Below are 21678 nucleotides of genomic sequence, written 5' to 3' on the forward strand. Positions count from 1 at the left end.
ACACTCCAGCACTTTGTGTCTTTTTTGTAAACCAGCATCTGAAGAAGGGTCTCGATGCGAAACAACACCTACTCCTTTTCTCCAGAGCATGTCTGACCCGCTGAGTAGCACCAGCTTTTTGTGTCTATCTGCAGTTCCTTGTTTATATCCTTGCCAGAGTAATTTAGATTAGTGGAGAAGATATTAGCTTAAACTATTAAAGCTTGAAATGTCAGAATTGCTCAGGTTAAAGGAAGTTCCTTCAACTACAACTGGACCGTTGTCATTTTTCCAGTGGATACGTACCGTTGACCCATGTCTCCCAAGTACTTCCCAGTCTCCGCTGGTCAAAGGTAACTCTTGTTTGATTGGGCATTTAAAGTCATCTGAGGAAACAACATGTAGATTAATTAGTTTTTGTATTATATTAATGCACATCAGAAAGTTTAATACAGACTTAAACATTCTTTAAATTTGGTTCTATTATTATTTGTAGTTCAAGCACAAATAGCTTGCAGACAAAGCATGGGATGTACAAGAGGCATGTTTGTGACATTAGGCAAACTGTATCTATATTTATAGTGCATTCATCATCTTTGGTCACAGTCCTGCAATGTGGAAGCACCATCAACATTAGGAGTGCAGCTTTAGATGAACACCAAAGCGGTAAAATTTAGGGTTTTCTCAGCCTCAAGCACATCCCAAAGCCCTAAAAGAATTCTGGGTTGCAATCGGAGTGTTAAGAAAAAAGATGTGAATTGAAGGTGTACACCAGGGGTCGTCAACCTTGTTCTGCATAGGGTCTGGGATGCATGTCTGTGAGCGGATGGCGGGCCACATCTATCACGTGTACACATTAGATTAGATTAGATTATTTAATGACCACACAGTCAAGCTGGTGGAATTCAGGTTCAGTTCAGGATGTTACAAGGTAGGCTGATTCCCGTCAAACATAACATAAAACACAACATCATACAATATACAGTACATGCATGGGGAGGATATGTGCTGTTGTCATAGTGTGTTCAGAATTCGGATTGCGTGTGGGTAAGAACTGTTTTTAAATCGAGATGTCTTGGCGGGCAGTGAGCTGTAGCGCCTTCCTGATGGCAGCAGGTGGAAGATGTGGTGAGCTGGGTGGGAGGGATCAGAGATTATTTTCTTCACCCTTGACACGGACCGTTTGTGATGGAGTGATTCTATTGATGGAAGAGGAGTGCTGATGATTTTGGATGCTTTGTTAACTATGCGCTGTAATTTATTACGGGAGTGAGTGTCTAAACTGCTGAACCAGACTGTAATTGATGAAGTGAGCATGCTTTGGATGATGGCTGTATAGAATCGGATTAGGAGGTGTTTCCTTACTCTAAACTTCTTGAGCTGGCGGAGGAAGAAGAGTCTTTGGTTGGCTTTTTTGTAGATGTGATTTGAATTGATTTTCCATTTGAGGTTATTGCTTATGTGAGTGCCAAGAAATTTGAATGAGAAGAAATCCCGCCCCGGATGGCAGGCATCAAATCACATGTTCAGATGGTAGACAAAAACGCTGGAGAAACTCAGTGGGTGAGGCAGCCTCATGCAATCCTTGCATGTCTCACCCGCTGAGTTTCTCCAGCATTTTTTGTCTACCTTCGTTTTTTCCAGCATCTGCAGTTCTTTCTTAAACGTGTTCACAGAAGGTGCGTGGCCGTGCTGCATTCTGCGCAAAGCCGACGGGAAGCGCTTGGCCGCGGTGCTCGGTGAGGGGGGGGGGGGCTTGGTCGCGTTCGGGGGGGGGGGGCTTGGCCGCGTTCGGGGGGGCTTGGCCGCGTTCGGGGGGGCTTGGCCGCGTTCGGGGGGGCTTGGCCGCGTTCGGGGGGGCTTGGCCGCGTTCGGGGGGGGCTTGGCCGCGTTCGGGGGGGGCTTGGCCGCGTTCGGGGGGGGCTTGGCCGCGTTCGGGGGGGGCTTGGCCGCGTTCGGGGGGGGCTTGGCCGCGTTCGGGGGGGCTTGGCCGTGTTCGGGGGGGGCTTGGCCGTGTTCGGGGGGGGCTTGGCCGTGTTCGGGGGGGGCTTGGCTGTGTTCGGGGGGGGCTTGGCTGTGTTGGGGGGGGCTTGGCTGTGTTGGGGGGGGGGCTTGGCTGTGTTGGGGGGGGGCTTGGCTGTGTTGGGGGGGCTTGGCTGTGTTGGGGGGGGCTTGGCTGTGTTGGGGGGGGGGGCTTGGCTGTGTTCGGGCGGGGGGGGGGCTTGGCTGTGTTCGGGAGTGGGGGGGGGATGTTTACGGGGGGAAAAAAACGCCTGCGGGCCGGATTATTTCGGGTTACGGGCCCTGGTGTACACCAACTGACAAGATGCATTTAATTTCTTCTAATAATAAGAAACAATGTATATTCATCTTAAAGAAAGCAATGTGGAAACCAGCAACACAAATGGGGAAGGTTTATAATAAAACTGGAGGCAGCACTGGAGGAGTCTGACTTGACTTGATCTCACATTGTTGCAGAGGTGCATCTAGGCAAGCCTTTCTCCTCCACATTGTCTTATTTGATATTAGTTCTCTTATATATCCTGAATCTTTTGATGAATAAAAAGCAGAATATATATTTTGGGCCGAAGGGTCTGTTTCCATGCCGTATGACTCTAACTGATGATATTTAACTTGTTGTTGATGATATTACAAAGCAATGGCAACAGAGGGAGGGTGGGGTTACCATGATGGGTTGAGGGAAGAGCCAGCTAGGAGACAAAATGTAATCTGTCAGCATTTATACAGCATCTTTAACATGGACGATCCTGAACAACTAAGTAATTCACTCAGGATCAAACATTCATAGTTGCTTCAGAAGCACAGGCTTCCATCCAATAAATACAGCAGTACAAGAGTGTGTAAGATCAAACACAAGGAAGACCATCTGATCCAAACATGAAGTTATAGAAACACCTCTCTTTTTAATTTAATCCCTAAATTGAATTCCTTGAATTCCTAAATAAAACACAATAACCAGAAGAGAGCTTTCGTTACATACAATATACTCTGAATAATGGAATATGTTAACAGCCATGGTATAGCTGGCCGACAAAAGGACAATGAAGGTTCTAATCGCTATTGATGCACATGTTCCATGTTCCCTATAATTGCTACACAAGCCAACTTGAGGAAAGGCTTCTGGTCTCTGCAGCATGCTTACCTGGAGAGGGGTAGCCCCCACAGGACCGCTTGTACTTGGACTCCTCCAAGACGGTTGTAATCTTGTAAAGGTGTCGAAAGCCAGTTTTACATTCAGAGGCAAAAATGAACTGGATCTCATCTTCCTTGGTTTGAGGAAGTATGTGCAGTATATCGTGGACCTGCAGAGAAGAGGAGAAGGCTTCACTTTGAACGCCGTGACCATTTGCTGCACAACCAAGACCATGCCCCAAAAGGGTGAAAAGATGCACATTAATCTCTCCACCACAATACTGATTATGAGAGCAGGTGGTTTATTAACTGAAGAGGCTGGTACCTACGTTTATCCAAATGTCAGTTGTTTCCTCGTATATGATCAATGGTGTGACATTGTCAGGCACAGATTCCATGAGCTTCTGCCGCTCCACTGCATCACCCACCACTGGGATAAACAAAGTAGGGGGGATCAGAACGATCTGGAGCCTTGTTTGGGGCCGATCCAACAGGATGGCCCATGCACTATGAGAAAACCAGTATTTTATACATTCAGATAGGTTGGCAATATTTAGTTTGCTTTCTTTTTAAAATAAACAGGGCTTATACAATTGAAAGAAAATCAGTAATATTTTTTTTTCTGAATAGAAGAGACCATGGGTGAATCTTTCCAACCCCATAATACTTGCATAAAATTAACACAAATAATTTAATGACAGAAACATTCTGAATCACAAAATATATATGTCAGAACACAGAGCAATGTAGACCAATCTGAGGAATTATTTGCTTAATATTTACTAACAACACTTAGAGCAGTGAATGAATATTTAATAATCAATGCCCAGGGTATTTGTGAGTCCATGCCTGACAACTCATGAACACTCACTGTCTTTGGACATGCATCTTCTACAGGCTCAAATACAGAATACATGTTTTCTGAAGATAGTTTTGTTTAATTCAGTTTAGAGATACAGCATGGATTAAGGCCCTTTAGCCCACGCTAACTGTTAATCACCTGTTCACACCAGTTCTATGCTATCCCACTTTCACATCCACTCCCTACAGACTAGGGCAACTTTACACAGGCAAATTGACCTACAACCCGTTACATCATTGGGATGTGGGAAGAAACCTGGAGGAAACCGATGCAGTCACAAGGAGAACGTGCAAACTCCACACAGACAGCACCCAAAGTCAGGATCAAACACTCTGGCGCTGTGAGGCAGCATCACAATCAGCTGTGCCACTGTGTCGCCATTATGTTATAGGAATAAAATAATTCCTATTATCGGAGAGATACATCAAATAAGTAACTAGTCACTGAAGTGTGACTGTTAAACATCTAGCTTTTCAACACATAGGTCATGATTGAACATGTGGCATCTCATTACGTGAGGCTCAGACTAGATTCCATTATCTCACTGCAAGGATCTGAGACCAACTGTGCAATATTCCAAACCATGGTATCCAAAGCCAGGGCATTTCACTGATCTACATTTGCTGGGCATACAGTATCCGAAATTAGATTATCTGTACTCTGAAAGGTATACATTTCTTGACTTTTTTTTATAATTATCAACTAATCAGGAACATACGCACTATTTTCCTTCTCGTGTCCACCCAACCCGTGCAATGTATTCTGTTCCTTTGAAAAGGATCTCAAAGGGTTGGACCAATTCCTTGTCAACAACACTCGAAATCTACAGAAAAGAAACAGCACCAGGGTTACTTTTAGATTAGACTTTACACGTTCGAAACTTGGTGAGAATTATAAATACTCACCCTTCCAATGGCATTTATTGTTACTTCCGACATCTTGAAAGTTATCTTTGGATTTAGTGTTCCTGCAACATTGAAAAAGTGAATAAAACATAAGCTATCTTGTAAATTCCTGGTTCAACAATGATCCAGTTACAGAAATGCATCTTCATTTCATATTTAATTGTCAAAAGAAAAAGGGGCTAATAAAAGGAAATTAATTCATTTTGCAAGACACAGCAGGTCAGGCAGCATCTCTGGAAAAATAAGGTGACTTTTCGGGTTGGAACCACAACAAAACAGGGCGGCAACAGATGACCTCGGGAAGGGTGGAGTCCATAATGGCCCATTGTTGGCTGGGGAAGATGTGCTAACAACAGGCATAGAGAGAATGCAAACAGCGGAGCACAATGCGGATTCTGTTTTCCGTACATCAAGCCGTAAAAATTCATTAGCACTACCCTTATTCTGTGACCTGTATCTTGATCTTTACTGGTCTCACTGACATTCCTAATTGGAACTTGGCATCCATGACAAGAGCACGATGAGTCAATACAATCCGTGATGAACACAATGCTACAACAGTTGGGCAGGGTGTTCCAGTCAACATACAGCATGTATAGCACGTATCAGATGGGGTTTTGTGTCAACGGAGAATTTTCACCGTCAATCCTAGGAGATTAATTAATATTCCCAGGATCCCATCATGGGATTTGAATCATGTCTCCAGATAACCGTCCGGTAAGATAGCCACTATTCAAAGCTTGAAATCCAAACCAGACAGTTCGTAAATAATGCGTGGAGATAATTCATACTCAAATAAGATGCAAATCCTTAATTTTAGTTGAGGTACATCAAACTCTGCCTCACATCTGTGCACCATCCAGAACATTCCTTGTCAAACCATGCAAGGAATTGGTACATTTATAGTGATGCATCTCTAGCGCACTTTTATACCTGTCATCACAGAGGGTTCACATTAATTAAAACCATGTGCAGAAAATCAAATATCTCACCTGTCCGTGGGTACCGGTATGAATCACACCTTCGTGTCTCAAGCATGGGCGAGGTTACATGGATAATTTCAACATTTGACTCGTCATTCTCTTCGTAAAGTATCCTAAGAATCTTTTCCCCATCTGGGGCTGCAAAAAGAATCAACAACAACATCAAATCAAGTGCTAAAGTAACAAGTTTGATATTTGACTTTATGGGAAGAGGGAGACAAATCAAATCTATCTCATTGGTGTTCACATTAATCATATATCTCCTTCCATGTGACTGTCAGTATTAGATCTATAACACATGTATTTGAGAATTATCATTGAGATCATCACCGTATTACAGAGAAACGATACAGTGAAATAGACACAAGCTCATAATCATTACTTGGTGACATGCAGAGTTCAATTTGTTGCTATGTGACAAACTTATAGGTCTGTAGTTTTGACCCGAGTTATAAAGTTAACCAAGTAAGCCACTAGCATTATATGAAATAGTCTGTGTATTATTAAACCTAACAATTTCACTTACAGGTAGCCAAGGTAATAATGTGCCATTTCCAAATGCCTCACCTTTCGACCCCACAACATTACAACATCTGTTCTCCTCCAAATCTGCCCAGTAGCCCATTCTCAGTTGCAACCGCTCCTTTGCCAACACATGCCTCCACTGCCTGGACCCATTGCACGCAATTCCCCTCTTTAACCTCTAGGCATTTCTACATCTTTTATTAAGATATTCTTAATAAAAATAATGTTTTTGAAAAAACATTTGAGCGACTGTCTGAATAGTTCCTTACTATTCAGACAGGAAGAAATTTCCAGGAAGAAACTTGGGGCATTGTATTACACCCAATGGAATTGTATAAATGTAATCCTTATTGTCCAACACAATGATGAACTGCGCTCACTGCTCGACGGTCCACAAAGCAGTTTACGCAGGAGATGTTGAAGTTACACAATATATTTGCAGACATAAATGCTCTTTATCCTTCTACAATACAATACAATACAATCAGTTTTATTCGTCACATTGCACATAAAGTGCAAGTGAAATGAATTTGTCAGCAGCGGTACAATGATAAAGAACACACAAACACAATAAAAATTTAACACAAACATCCACCACAGCATTCATCACTGTGGTGGAAGGCACAGAAATTGGCCAGTTTCATGAGTGATGGCAGATTTCCTATATATTATTCAATTGCTTGGACTTTGTGTACTGCTGGACAATAACATTGGGATTACTGAGAAGGAGCCCGAAGTGGAGGAACAAGGCTGACTTTCTCCCCCGACTCTGGAGAAGCAGAGCCCTGCCATGGGACCAGCTACTGTAACAACGCCTGCAAATTTAACCAATGTCTCTCTGCTACAATTGGTTCAAGAGCATGTTGAAGGGCCTGTTTCCACACGGTATGACTCCATGACTGCGAACTGAAGACTATTAGAACAGACCTCTGACAAAACCATGAAGACAAGATCAAGTTGATGCAACGTTTGGCAAGACTCTCAGCAATACCTTTATATGCAAAGGTCAGCCGCCTGTCCTCTCCCAACTCAAATGTCAGCTCAATATTGGCTCATTAGTATGTGCAGCAATGGAAAGATGTTGACTTTAGCATAAGAGGATTGTTTAATTGAGTACACATTGAACCATGTGATAGTGGACATACTTACTGTCCTCAGCCAAAGGACACCACCAGTACCCGGTGTACCGGTCAAACTCCTCCTGGAGCACAAAACTGGAGATTCCTGCAGACTTTGGATTGTCCTCCAGGTTAGGCAAGCCTTCAATACAGAAGGATAGGAAGGCAAATATTAGAACTTTTTTTTTTGTTGTAAAAATCTGAAATAGAATAAGAAAATTTATGAAGCTGCATAATTTGTTGGTTTCTCCAAAAGCAGAGAGTAATTTGTTTGTTGATATCTCTCCTGTGCGATTATAAAGATTCTTTAATGATCAAAGTGGGAACATGGCAGATATATATTTTTTAAACTAACAAACCTCATGAATATATTTATATGGGTAGATACTTTTAATATCCTTTTGCTGCAAAGTACTTTAAATAAATAAGGCAAACTACGTTATTGGCAGAAGCACTAGAGTGTACACTGGGAGCTATTGCAAAGATGTTACCAGGACTCGAGGGCCTGAGCTAACGGGAGAGGTTGAGCAGGCTAAGAATTTATTCCTTGGAGTGCAGGAGGATGAGGGTTGATCCCATAGAGGTATATAAGATCATGAGAGGAATATATAGACTAGATACAGTCTTTTACCCAGAGTTGGGGGAATCAAGAGCCAGAGGACATGGGTTTAAGGTGGTGACAAAAATTAAATAAGAACTTGAGGGACAATTTTTTTTTTTTACACACAAAAGGTTGTAGGTATATGGAAAGAGCTGCTGGAGGAAGAAATTGAGGCAGGTACAATCACAACGTTTAAAAAACATTTGGACAGGTACATGGATAGAATAGGTTTAGAGGGATTTGGGCCAAACATAGGCAGGTTGGAGAAGTGCAGTTGGGGCATGTTGCTCAGCTTTGGCAAGATGGGCCAAAGGGCCTGATTCCATGCTGTGACTCCGTGACTGTGAACTGAAGACTATCGGAACAAACCTCAGACACCATCGTGAAGACAAGTTCAAGTCAATGCAATGTTTTGCGCGATTCTCAGAAATACCTTTATGTGCAAAAGTCAGCCGCCTTTCCTCTCCTGACTCAATATTAGAAATCCACAAATCATTGCTGTGGATGAAGGAAATCCAGATTGAATCAGCGGGACATATTTTGGGATCCATCCTGATGTTCGGGCAGCTGGTCTTGACCTGTGAAGGATTTTTCGGTTCATTCTATAAAATAAAACAGTCAAGGCATCATTGATCATCGCACCTCCTCAAACCTCTCGTATAAATGATTTCTTTACTGCATAACAGGCAGCTCAACGGTAAAACAACTATCTTTGTCCTTTAGTGGAATTTTAGGACTTTGCTCTGGTTTAAAATCTTCTTGTTTAACAGTGAACTTTACCTGATCTTGATTTCAATTGAACGCTGTACTATCATATCAAATATAACCGGATTGTTATGCCTCATTGTTATGACTTGTGCGGCACAGTGACGCAGTGGTACAGTTGCGGCCTTGCAGCTCTAGAGACTCGGGTTCGATCCCGACTATGGGCGGTGTCTGGGGCCGGTAGCGCTATATTTAGAACCCATAGCGCAAAGCTGACAGCGCTCCGTTTATACCTTTGCCCGCCAAACCGGCAGCGCTGTGTGCATTGCTTTGCGTGGCAAGTCTGTAGCGCTGTGTATTGCTTTACGCGCCAGTCTGCGGCTGATGGCGCTTTGTTCCCAAACCGGGGGGGGCTCACTCGGATGCAGTCCCTGCCTTTGGTTTGAGTTTGAATTTGAGAGTAATGCTATTGGCCAGGACTTGCCGGCGGTTATTTAAACGGCTGATTTCTTACCTGTATAAAGACAGGCGCCAGGAAGCCATAGGTTTATGCATGAGAGGGTTTTCACTGACGGGCTGAGTCCCGATCAGCACCGTGGATGGAGGGGGTGGGGAGGAGTGAGAGGGAGAGGGAGAGGGAGTCCACGCATACCAAGACGTATTGCTTTTGTCCTCTCGTCAATAAAATGATTTGTAACTAAAGAGACGAGTGAGCCTTTTTCTGTTCTACGAGTCAGATCCTTGAACCTGTTCCATTGTAACACCTCCCACACTCCAAAGACATACAGGTTTGTAGGTTAATTGGCTTGGTATAATTGTAAATTGTCCTTAGTGTGTGTATGATAGTGATAGTGCGCAGGGATTGGTGGTTGGCATGGTCAGTGGGCCGAAGGGCCTGTTTCCACGCGGTGTCTCTAAACTAAATGTCGTAATAAATCTGTGAAAATAAACCTGATCTAGCTGCAAAACCATTATAATATCTACCATGGTCTCACGCCTTTAATCACATGGAACAAAATCTCTCAATTCTTACATAGCAAAAAGCAGTAAAATACCAATTCCTTAATCTAATGTTGCTGCACTATATGCAACTCAGATCAAGAATAAGCTCACCCTGAAACTTCAATCATAGCTGGTCTATCTTTCCCTCTTAACCCCATTCTCCTGCTTTCTCCTGACAAGAATCTGTCAATCTCTGCCTTAAAAATATGCATTGACGAATTCCACAGATTCACCATGCTCTGGCTAAAAAAAATTCCTCATCTCAAAAATCACTGGATGGATTTAAGAGAGAGTTAGATAGAGCTCTAGGGGCTAGTTGAATCAAGGGATATGGGGAGAAGGCAGGCACGGGTTATTGATTTGGGCCGATCAGCCATGATCACAATGAATGACAGTGCTGGCTCGAAGGGCCGAATGGCCTCCTCCTGCACCTATTTTCTATGTCTGTTTCTCCTATCTAAAGGTACATCCTTTTATTCTGGTCGTATATCCTCCCACTTGTGGAAACATCCTCTCCATATTCACTCTATCCAGGCCTTGTTCATGGCAAGGTCAATGTTCAGTACCTATCCTATCCTTAACCAGTCTGAAGAAGGGTCTCGACCCTAAACGTCACACATTCCTTCTCTCCAGAGATGCTGCCTGTCCCGCTGAGTTACTCCAGCATTGTGTGTCTATCCTTAACTCTCCTTGATTAGAATGTGCTGAGCAGTCCTTCAGTCAGTACTCCCACAGTGATACTAGACAGTTCCCACGATTCTAACCCAGCAACAAAGAAATGCCAATACACTTCTACATAGAATAGAAAATAGCGCTGTTTACTGGAACTTGTAAACTGTGCTTGGCCACTCATTAACTCTAACCCGGACGCTGGCATCTCAATTTTTCAGGCAATATACAATTCCATACAATGTAAACAGAATGATTCTCAATGACATTATATGGGGAGCATTTTGCTAGAATTAGTCTACGAAGAATGCAAGTGTGAACTAGTTATCAATTTAGAAGCAATATGGGTAGCTCGGCAAGCAGAATAGATTTTAGGTGACCCGTTGAACAGATGCTGATCAGAACACGGCCTGGTCAAACTAACAAGAAAACTGATGGATATACAGCTTTAAAGCATGTCCGATGTTAAACATGCTAAAAAGATCACCCAGCTGAGGGATTTTAGGGAAAAAAAGACTTGGATACTGCGAGAAGTCACAAGCTTTCCCACGGGGAAGTTAGGCTAGAGAGCGAATCAGCCTTTGGCAATATTACTATTTTCTAAGTGAAATAAAAATGATTTGCATTTATACAAGGCCTTTCGTTCAGTTGCAGAACACCCCTAAGCATGTCAGAGTTCAATCACTGCTTTTGAAGTGTTGGCATATTGCAACGCCTGCTTCCACTCGCAAATAATGACCAGATTCAGTTTTATTCAGTCACACTGACTGGGGGATCAATTAGTCAGAACACAAAAATTATCTTTATCTGCCCTCTTATTCCCCAAATTATATCAGCTCAGGGAATGGAAAAGAAGAGAAAAGTAGCTCAAACTTGAGAGCAGACTCACGGTGAAGCCGCTGCTGCTGCCGTCCGTCGTGTAGTAAATGCTGTTGCTCGCCTGGAATAGAAACATCCCACTCTCTTGGTGGAAGTCGTAGGAGGCGATCCCAATCGTCCCGATTCTTTTCCTCTCCCTTAACAGCTCCTCTTCACGATAGTATATTCCGTAATCAGGAATAGACTGGGTAATAAATGTTAAAAGCGCACTTAGTTTCCCTTATTGAGCAATAAGTAAAATGAAAGACACAAACTCGATCCCCCATACCTGAAAATAGTCCAGCAGTGGAGTCCACGTGAGCAAGTGGGCAGCATCCTTGTTGATAATTTGAGGAATATCCGAGTAGAACAAGGTATTTTCCCGGTTTTCATTTGACATAGCTGGAAGAGAATCACACACTTAAATCCATTATCCTCCAGGTCAAGGGACGGTAATATTACAAGAACTCTTCAGATCAACAAATTATAGATTATCAGCCCTTACAAAGTTGCAAAGCGCTGGAGTGAGTAACTTAACGGGTCAGGCAGCATCTCTGGAGACCATGAAAAGGTGACTTTTGGGTTGGAACCCTTGTTCATACTGATCAGTCTGACGTTGGTGCGCCTTCTTTGTTGTCCCATCAATGTGGTTGTTCCTCAAGAAAGTAGCATTCTTTCTCTCACGAAGGAAAGTTAAAATGTTTGTGTTCAATTTTTATTGTGTATTGTGTGTTCTTTTTTATTGTACTGCTGCTGGCAAATTCATTTCACTTGCACTTTATGTGCAAGTGACAAATAAAACTTGACTTGAGTTTGTTCAGCAATGGATACATCCAGTCACAAAACAGACTGATCCAGATGATTCTAAAGCGACTACGAGCCTTTAGAATTGAAATGTAACAGCAGAGTGGCGCGGCGAGGGTGACACGGTAGAGCAATGGTATAGTCGCTGCCTCACAGCGCCAGGGACCTGGGTGTGATCCTGACTGTGGTTGTTATCAGTATGGAGTTAGTACATGTGCCCTGTATTTTCTCTGGGTTCTCCAGTTTACTCCCACATTTCAAAGACAAGCATAGAACTAGTGTACGGGTGATCAATGGCCGGTGTGGACTCTGGGCCGTAGGGCCTGTTTCCATGCTGTGTCTCTAATCGAAACAATTAATACTGCAGACTGGGTACAATTGAGAAACAGAAGGAACTCACCAAGATAATAGAGACGATCTGATTGAGGACCTTCGGGGTCATTTTTCTTTACAAAATAAAAATCATGGGGGGTTTTTGCCATCATGTGCCCATGCAGTTTCCTGCTGTCCGTGATTAATTTGCGGAGGCGGCTCCACGTGTACCGCTCCACGTAGTACGGTTCAAACGCCTCGCACCCTTCAACATCCGCAGTGGCATTGGCAGAAGCTGTTTCAAAAACCTCAATATTTGGTTGTTCGGTTTCCATTGCTGCAGCCATCAACACCCCTCCTAAAAGATAAGGACAGAGAAAGAAGTATAAAAACACAGAGATACTGCCCCTAAGGTGTGCTACCCCAACAACAGCAGCACTACTGTAGAGTGGCGTGCTGTTGAGATTAATGCATGCCTCTAGATTATTCCTCACTCCACACATAATGCACAACATTGGAAGTAATCTGGCGCAGAAACTGTACCACTCGCTGGTTTTCCTATGACGTTCCAGGTCTTGCAATTAGAACTGTGATAGGTTCCATCATTTGAGGCAATCTCACATTGATTTTTTTGGATTTGAGATATAAAGGCTGAATAATTGATGGATTTTGGAGCATAAGTACAACACAGAAACAGTCCCTTCAGCTCACAATGTCCATGCCCAACATGATGCCAAGCTAAACTAATCTCATTTGTCTACACATGATCCCTATGTCTCCATTCCCTGCATATCCATGTACCTGTCTAAAATCTTTTTGAACACCATTATCTATCTGCCTCCAACACCACCCCACACAACAGTGTAAAATAAAACTTGCCCCCCATATCTTTAAACTTCCCACTTCTCACCATACATCTATCCCTCTAGTCCTTAACGCTTCCGCCCTGCAGTAAAAAAAATGTGTAGGAAGGAACTGCATATGCTGTTTAAATCCAAGGATAGACACAAAAAAACTGGAGGAGCTCAGCAGATCAGGCAGCATCGCTGGAGAAAAGGAGTAGGTGACGTTATGGGTTGAGACCCTTCTTCAGGTTCCGTCTACCTTGTCTATGTCTCTCCTAAATGTATATACTTGTATCTGACCTCGCTGCAACCTCCAGCATTCCTGAGAAAACACTCCAAGTCTGTACAACCTCTCATTATAGCTTACACCCTCTAATCCAGGCATCATCCAGGGTCTGAAGAAGGGGTTCGGCCCGAAACGTTGCCTATTTCCTTCGCTCCATAGATGCTGCTGCACCCGCTGAGTTTCCCCAGCAATTTTGTGTACCTTTGATCATTCAGGCATTTGTGGCTGGCCCTGATCTTTTCTCGCCTGCAAACTCTCCCCCACCCACCCTATACTTTCAGTCTGAAGAGGGTCCCGACCCGAAACATCACCCATCCTGTTTTCTTCCAGAGATGCTGCCTGGCCCCGCTGAGTGACTGCAGCGTTTTGTGTATATCTTCTTCCCGACGAACCTCCCTCCTCTGCACCTTTTTCCAAAGCCTCCCCCACCCTTCCTGTTAATGGGGAAACCAGAACTGCACACGACACACAGAATGCAACAGGCCTAAGCAAAGCTGCGGCAACGACTCGCTGACCCTTAAACACTCAATGCCTGTGATTAAACCTGTGAGGTCAGACTCCTCCCCCTCATGATCCCTGCAGAGGGACGGTGCCGGCGCTACACAAATGCAGGTTCGACGTGCGGGCAGGGAGTGAATGCCGCGCATCCAGGGAGGGAGGGCTCTGCCCCGGGGTGGGGGGTAAAAGACAAGGGTCAGAATGTATTGAGCGCGTCGTTGCTGCTGCTCGGCGGCTGAAGCGGGAGAACAAACGCGGCGTCCGCTCCATCCTCACCCGCACTGCGCGCCTCCCTCGCTCTCTCGCTTCCGGGCCCCTCTTGCACTTCCGTTCCCCGACGTCAACAAACGGGGGGCGAGGGGCGATCCCCGCCCCGCGGATCCGGCCCCGCCCTCCGCCAACAGCGCCGCCCCCGGCCAGACTCCTCCGCCGCCCGCACGCCCACAGGCCGCTACCACTGCAGCCGCCGGAGTTCACTCATCAGCGCCACCTCCGCCACCCGCAGGCTGCGGCTGTTACTGCAGCCGCCCCCAGTTCACTCATCAGCGCCACCTCTGGTCAGCCGACTTCTCCGCCACCCACAGGCTGCGGCTGTTACTGCAGCCGCCCCCAGTTCACTCATCAGCGCCACCTCTGGTCAGCCGACTTCTCCGCCACCCACAGGCTTTAGCTGTAACTGCAGCCGCCGGAGTTCACTCATCAGCGCCACCTCTGGTCACCCGACTCCTCCGCCCATTAGCCCCTCCCGCAGGCTCCGGGCTGTTACTGCAGCTGCTGGACTTCACACATCAGCACCACCTAATTTAACTCCCGAAACAGCAAGGAAACAGACCCTTCGGCCCCGCTCGTCCATGCCAACCAAGATGCTCCATCTAAGGTAGTCTCATTTGCCCGCGTTTGACCCACATCCCTCTCAACTTTTCCTATCCATGTACCTGTCCTAATGTCTTTTGAATGTTGTTATTGTACATGCCTCAACTACCAATGTATAGGAAGGAACTGCGGATGCTGGTTTACGTCGAAGAAAAAGACCCAAAATGTCTCTTTTATGACCTAATATTCATTTTCTCCGGAGATGTTGCCTAACCTGCTGAGTTACTCCAGCACTTTGTGTCCTTTTGGGTGAAGCAGCATCTGCAGTTCCCTGTTTCTACAACAGGAGGTACTTAAGCTACTTAAGGACTCAGAACTGCTGTAGCTTTTGGGAGCAACAGCAGCAGGAGTTTAGCAAGAGATACGACTGATTGGCTCTAGCCCAAGTGGTAGGTATGTTGCAAAGCCTACCTGAAGCGTCGCTGAATATCTGCCGCTGAGGTTGTGCGCGATTTTGGCGCCGTTTAGAGGGGGCGGGTTTAAAACGCGATTTTCTCTAAGCTGTTCCAATCGAAAATGTTCAGCCTAGTTAATTATTAACGAAAAATCGCTGATAGACCCCGTCGCAAAAGCTATTATTAGGTTTAAAGGCCTTGAATAATAGTTATAGTAGTTTAAAAATCAAACTTTAAACCCGCGACCGTCAGCAACCGCAGGGTCTCATAAAGAAAATAGCAGAAGGTAGGTTGTATATTTTTACATTCAAAAGGGCTTCTAAAGATCCTTTTATACAAAATTTAATATTGCGAGTAGCTCAATTTGGGCCCATTATATCGCGCAGTATTTTTCTCGGCATTTGAGGCACAAATCTACCGCAATGTGAACGTTCTAAACCAGCGCGTTCCACAGAGACCCACTGGAAAGCTGATTTAAATGGGCATTTATTTACAGCAATTGAACACTGAATTCCTTCCATTTGGCCTATAAATTAATGTAAATGAGATTTAAAAATCATGTTTTATTGTGAATTATTGTGAATTATTTGGACATTTAGGCTATTTAAAAATGTTAATCATTTATTAAGAAATGGATAGATGTTTAGATCTAGTAATTGAAGTCTGAAATTAGCTACAATTAGGTAACTAACTAATTATATGCTTTAATTTCAGGTCATCCAAGTAAGATTATTTTATATTTGTTTCAGAATGCTTCAATCTATGATAACTGAAAATTTCATTCAGTTCTCTTAATTTTTAAGAAAGTTATGGGCTTTTGACTGTTCACGATCACAACTTTTTTGTTATGTCCATAGAAAATCAATAGGGAACAAGATGCTCATTTCCGAGTATGAAAATGGCCATAACATTTTAAATACTTGAGATATGAAAGTGAATTAGATGTCAAATTAAACTTATTTTTATGCTTTATCTGATGGGATAAATTACAGACTTGATTTTTAAAATCTCAAAATTTTGTAACATTGCTACAAGTGGGAGGAGAGAAGTGAGTCAGAGGGGTGAAAACAGTTAAAGTAGAGGCCAAGGACAGGCAGACTTTACTCAGAACTGCTGTAGCTTTGGGAGCAACAGCAGCAGGAGTTTAGCAAGAGATACGACTGATTGGCTCTAGCCCAAGTGGGAGGAGAGAAGTGAGTCAGTGCTGGGAAAACAGTTGAAAACTGAGGAATTTGGTTTGTAAATTGGTAAATCAGGCAATTTATCAGTCAATTTAAGCAAGACGGCTCTTAGCGAGCGGCAGTGATTGAGCGGCCTTGTGAGGGAAGTGTGAGTCTTTGGCTCGAGAGTCTTCGGCTGAGGAGACGAGACCACGCAATACGTTTGAGAGGTAGAGACGAAAGAAGGAGATGTCAGGCAAGCTGATTCAGTGCGATGCTTGCATTATGTGGGAGGTCAAGGACACCGCTGGTGCCTCTGGCTGCTACAAATGCGAGAAGTGCATCCAGGTAGAGCTCCTGAAGGGCCGTGTTGGGGAACTTGAGAAGCAAGTGGATGACCTCCGGTTCGTCCGAGAAACGGAGTCGTTCCTCGACGAGTCCTACAGTACGATTGTTACACCTAAGGTACTGGAAGAGAGAAGGTGGGAGACAGTGAGAACGGGAGGGAAGCATGGAATGCCAACGTCCCCGGGTGTTGTACCTCTTGTGAACAGGTTCACCCACTTAGAGGCTGTCGGGACAGAAGAGGAGTTTACACTGGGCGGCGGACTGGCTTGTGATGCGAATAGGGCTGTTGAGCCAAAACCAAAAAGGCCTAAGGCAGGCAACGCCATTGTAGTGGGAGACTCCATTGTGAGAGGTACGGACAGGGGTTTCTGCGGCAACAGACGGGATGCGAGGATGGTGTGCTGCCTTCCTGGTGCCAGGATCCAGGATGTCACGGACAGAGTGCAGAAAATCCTCGAGGGCGAAGGTGAACAACCGGAAGTGGTAGTGCATGTCGGCACAAACGATGTTGGAAAGAAGGGGATGAATATTCTGCAGCGTGACTTTAGAGAGCTCGGAAAAATGCTGAAAAGCAGGACCTCCAGGGTTGTTATCTCCGGTTTGCTTCCAGTTCCTTGTGCTGGCGAGAGCAGGAACAGGGAGATACGGGACCTGAACGTGTGGTTGAGGAACTGGTGCACGGGGCAGGGATTTAGATTCTTAGATCACTGGGGTCTGTTTTGGTATAAGGGGGAACTGTACAAAAGGGACGGATTGCATCGTAACAGGTGTGGGACCAGCATTCTGGCAGGCAGGTTTGCCACTGCTACACGGGTGGTTTTAAACTGAATAAGGGGGGTGGGGTGTCAAATGGGATAGTGGAGGATGGAGTTAAAGGGAAAGGGTTTCTTAAATGTGTGGGCGTAGAGACAGAGGGGTGTAAAATGAGGGTAGAAACAATAGGTAGCAAGGTGAAAAGTAAAAGTGGCAGGCAGACAAAACCAGGGCAAAAATCAAAAAGGGCCACTTTTCAGCATAATAGTATAAGGGGTAAGAGTGTTGTAAAAACAAGCCTGAAGGCTTTGTGTCTCCATGCAAGGAGCATTCGTAATAAGGTGGATGAGTTGAATGTGCAGATAGCTATTAATGACTATGATATAGTTGGGATCACGGAAACATGGCTCCAGGGTGACCAAGGCTGGGAGCTGAACATCCAGGGATATTCAATATTCAGGAGGGATAGACAGAAAGGAAAAGGAGGTGGGGTAGCATTGCTGGTTAGAGAGGAGATTAACGCAATGGAAAGGAAGGACATTAGTTTGGAGGATGTGGAATCGGTATGGGTAGAGCTGCGAAACACTAAGGGGCAGAAAACGCTGGTGGGTGTTGTGTACAGGCCACCTAACAGTAGTAGTGAAGTTGGAGATGGTATCAAACAGGAAATTAGAAATGCGTGCGACATGTAGAGGAACCAACGAGAGAGCAGGCTATTCTAGACTGGGTATTGAGTAATGAGGAAGGGTTAGTTAGCAGTCTTGTTGTACGTGCCCCCTTGGGCAAGAGTGACCATAATATGGTTGAGTTCTTCATTAGGATGGAGAGTGACATTGTTAATTCAGAAACAATGGTTCTGAACTTAAAGAAAGGTAACTTTGAGGGTATGAGACGTGAATTGGCCAAGATTGACTGGCAATTAATTCTAAAAGGGTTGACGGTGGATATGCAATGGAAGACATTTAAAGACTGCATGGATGAACTACAAAAATTGTTCATCCCAGTTTGGCAAAAGAATAAATCAGGGAAGGTAGTACATCCGTGGATAACAAGGGAAATCAGGGATAGTATCAAAGTGAAGGATGATGCGTACAAATTAGCCAGAAAAAGCAGCATACCGGAGGACTGGGAGAAATTCAGAGACCAGCAGAGGAGGACAAAGGGCTTAATTAGGAAAGGAAAAATAGACTATGAAAGAAAACTGGCAGGGAACATAAAAACTGACTGCAAAAGTTTTTATAGATATGTGAAAAGAAAGAGATTAGTTAAAACAAATGTAGGTCCCTTGCAGTCAGAAACGGGTGAGTTGATCATGGGGAACAAGGATATGGCAGACCAATTGAATAACTACTTTGGTTCCGTCTTCACTAAGGAAGACATAAATAATCTGCCGGAAATAGCAGGGGACAAAGGAGTTGGAGGAATTGAGTGAAATCCAGGTTAGCCGGGAAGTGGTGTTGGGTAAATTGAATGGATTAAAGGCCGATAAATCCCCAGGGCCAGATAGGCTGCATCCCAGAGTACTTAAGGAAGTAGCTCCAGAAATAGTGGATGCATTAGTAATAATCTTTCAAAACTCTTTAGATTCTGGAGTAGTTCCTGAGGATTGGCGGGTAGCAAACGTAACCCCACTTTTTAAGAAGGGAGGGAGAGAGAAAACGGGGAATTACAGACCAGTTAGTCTAACATCGGTAGTGGGGAAACTGCTAGAGTCAGTTATTAAAGATGGGATAGCAGCACATTTGGAAAGTGGTGAAATCATTGGACAAAGTCAGCATGGATTTACAAAAGGTAAATCATGTCTGACGAATCTTATAGAATTTTTCGAGGATGTAACTAGTAGCGTGGATAGGGGAGAACCAGTGGATGTGGTGTATCTGGACTTCCAGAAGGCTTTCGACAAGGTTCCACATAAGAGATTAGTATACAAACTTAAAGCACACGGCATTGGGGGTTCAGTATTGATGTGGATAGAGAACTGGCTGGCAAACAGGAAGCAAAGAGTAGGAGTAAACGGGTCCTTTTCACAATGGCAGGCAGTGACTAGTGGGGTACCGCAAGGCTCAGTGCTGGGACCCCAGCTATTTACAATATATATTAATGATCTGGATGAGGGAATTGAAGGCAATATCTCCAAGTTTGCGGATGACACTAAGCTGGGGGGCAGTGTTAGCTGTGAGGAGGATGCTAGGAGACTGCAAGGTGACTTGGATAGGCTGGGTGAGTGGGCAAATGTTTGGCAGATGCAGTATAATGTGGATAAATGTGAGGTTATCCATTTTGGTGGCAAAAACAGGAAAGCAGACTATTATCTAAATGGTGGCCGACTAGGAAAAGGGGAGATGCAGCGAGACCTGGGTGTCATGGTACACCAGTCATTGAAAGTAGGCATGCAGGTGCAGCAGGCAGTGAAGAAAGCGAATGGTATGTTAGCTTTCATAGCAAAAGGATTTGAGTATAGGAGCAGGGAGGTTCTACTGCAGTTGTACAGGGTCTTGGTGAGACCACACCTGGAGTATTGCGTGCAGTTTTGGTCTCCAAATCTGAGGAAGGACATTATTGCCAGTGCAGAGAAGGATCACCAGACTGATTCCTGGGATGTCAGGACTGTCTTATGAAGAAAGACTGGATAGACTTGGTTTATACTCTCTAGAATTTAGGAGATTGAGAGGAGATCTTATAGAAACTTATAAAATTCTTAAGGGGTTCGACAGGCTAGATGCAGGAAGATTGCTCCCGATGTTGGGGAAGTCCAGGACAAGGGGTCACAGCTTAAGGATAAAGTGGGGAAATCCTTTAAAACCGAGATGAGAAGAACTTTTTTCACACAGAGAGTGGTGAATCTCTGGAACTCTCTGCCACAGAGGGTAGTCGAGGCCAGTTCATTGGCTATATTTAAGAGGGAGTTAGATGTGGCCCTTGTGGCTAAGGGGATCAGAGGGTATGGAGAGAAGGCAGGTACGGGATACTGAATTGGATGATCAGCCATGATCATATTGAATGGCGGTGAAGGGCCGAATGGCCTACTCCTGCACCTAATTTCTATGTTTCTACCCCTTCAGCACAATGCACCATTCAGTGAGATTATGGCTTCATATTAGCATATTAGCATTGTCCTCTGTTTAGCACCTTGGATAGAACTTTGCTCCGTTCATAAAACAATGAATCCTCCCAACATCGCATTGCAAAACTACAGTTGCCAACTTGGAAAATGAGGCAGGTTTGAACCGCTGTAGAAACAAAGAACTGCGGCCGGGAAGCTAATGGAATTGGGGCTCAACACCTCCCTGTGTGCCTGGGTCCTGGACTTTCTCACCGCCAGGCCCCAGGTAGTCAAGATGGGAGGGAATACATCGAAGTCCCTCACCCTGAGCACAGGATAGTTAATGAGATAGGATAGCCTTTTATTGTCATCCAGACCGAAGTCTGAACGAAATTGAAGCAGTCATACATACAATACAATACAATAAAAAAACAACAATAAACACATATTAACATCCACCACAGTGAGTCCACCCAACATCTCCTCACTGTGATGGAGGCAAAAGTCTTAGGGCTGCAGTCTCTTCCCTCCTCTTCTCCTTCTGCACTGAGGCGATACCCCCCGGGCGATGTTAAAACCTGTCCCGCGGCTCAAACACCGCGGCCCGGGGTAGTCGAAGCTGCCGCTCACCAGTCCTGCTGACGCAGCCGCTGGCCCGCGGCCGAACCCCGGTCTCAGGCCACCGCCGCCAGAACACCGTCCAAGCCACCGGAGCATCGTTCCAGCCCCGAGCCGGATCGCCCTCACGTGAGTACTGCCACCGTCTCAGCCTCGCGCCAGGCCGCCGCTCCTCCCTCGCGCCAGGCCGCCCCGACCGGGCACCGCTCCTCCCTCGGGCTGGGCCGCCCCGACCGGGCACCGCTCCTCCCTCGGGCTGGGCCGCCCCGACCGGGCACCGCTCCTCCCTCGGGCTGGGCCGCCCCGACCGGGCGCCGCTTCTCCCTCGGGCTGGGCCGCCCCGACCGGGCACCGCTCCTCCCTCGGGCTGGGCCGCCCCGACC

At 45.2% G+C, this 21678-nt stretch overlaps 1 protein-coding gene across 5 annotated transcripts in view; it reads right to left on the reverse strand.

Moving 5' to 3' along the window:
• The window catches only part of dpp8 (dipeptidyl peptidase 8), a 28783-nt gene extending 14357 nt beyond the window's left edge, over positions 1-14426 (reverse strand). Inside the window, exons 1-12 of one of the 5 annotated variants that reach the window (XM_033050628.1) lie at positions 14382-14426; positions 12565-12834; positions 11650-11762; positions 11392-11565; positions 8560-8728; positions 7557-7667; positions 5892-6020; positions 4900-4961; positions 4717-4817; positions 3462-3639; positions 3143-3302; positions 286-365 (exon numbers count right to left, since the gene is read on the reverse strand). In XM_033050628.1, coding sequence (XP_032906519.1) covers positions 286-365; positions 3143-3302; positions 3462-3639; positions 4717-4817; positions 4900-4961; positions 5892-6020; positions 7557-7667; positions 8560-8728; positions 11392-11565; positions 11650-11762; positions 12565-12823 — 1536 coding nt within the window. In that variant the 5' untranslated portion in view covers positions 12824-12834; positions 14382-14426. The other 4 variants (XM_033050627.1, XR_004416886.1, XR_004416887.1 and 1 more) reach the window with 4 other exon arrangements.
• Between the last annotated feature and the right edge of the window lie 7252 nt (positions 14427-21678).

Source organism: Amblyraja radiata, chromosome 34 (assembly GCF_010909765.2).
Source record: "Amblyraja radiata isolate CabotCenter1 chromosome 34, sAmbRad1.1.pri, whole genome shotgun sequence".
Classification (NCBI taxonomy): Eukaryota; Metazoa; Chordata; class Chondrichthyes; order Rajiformes; family Rajidae; genus Amblyraja; species Amblyraja radiata.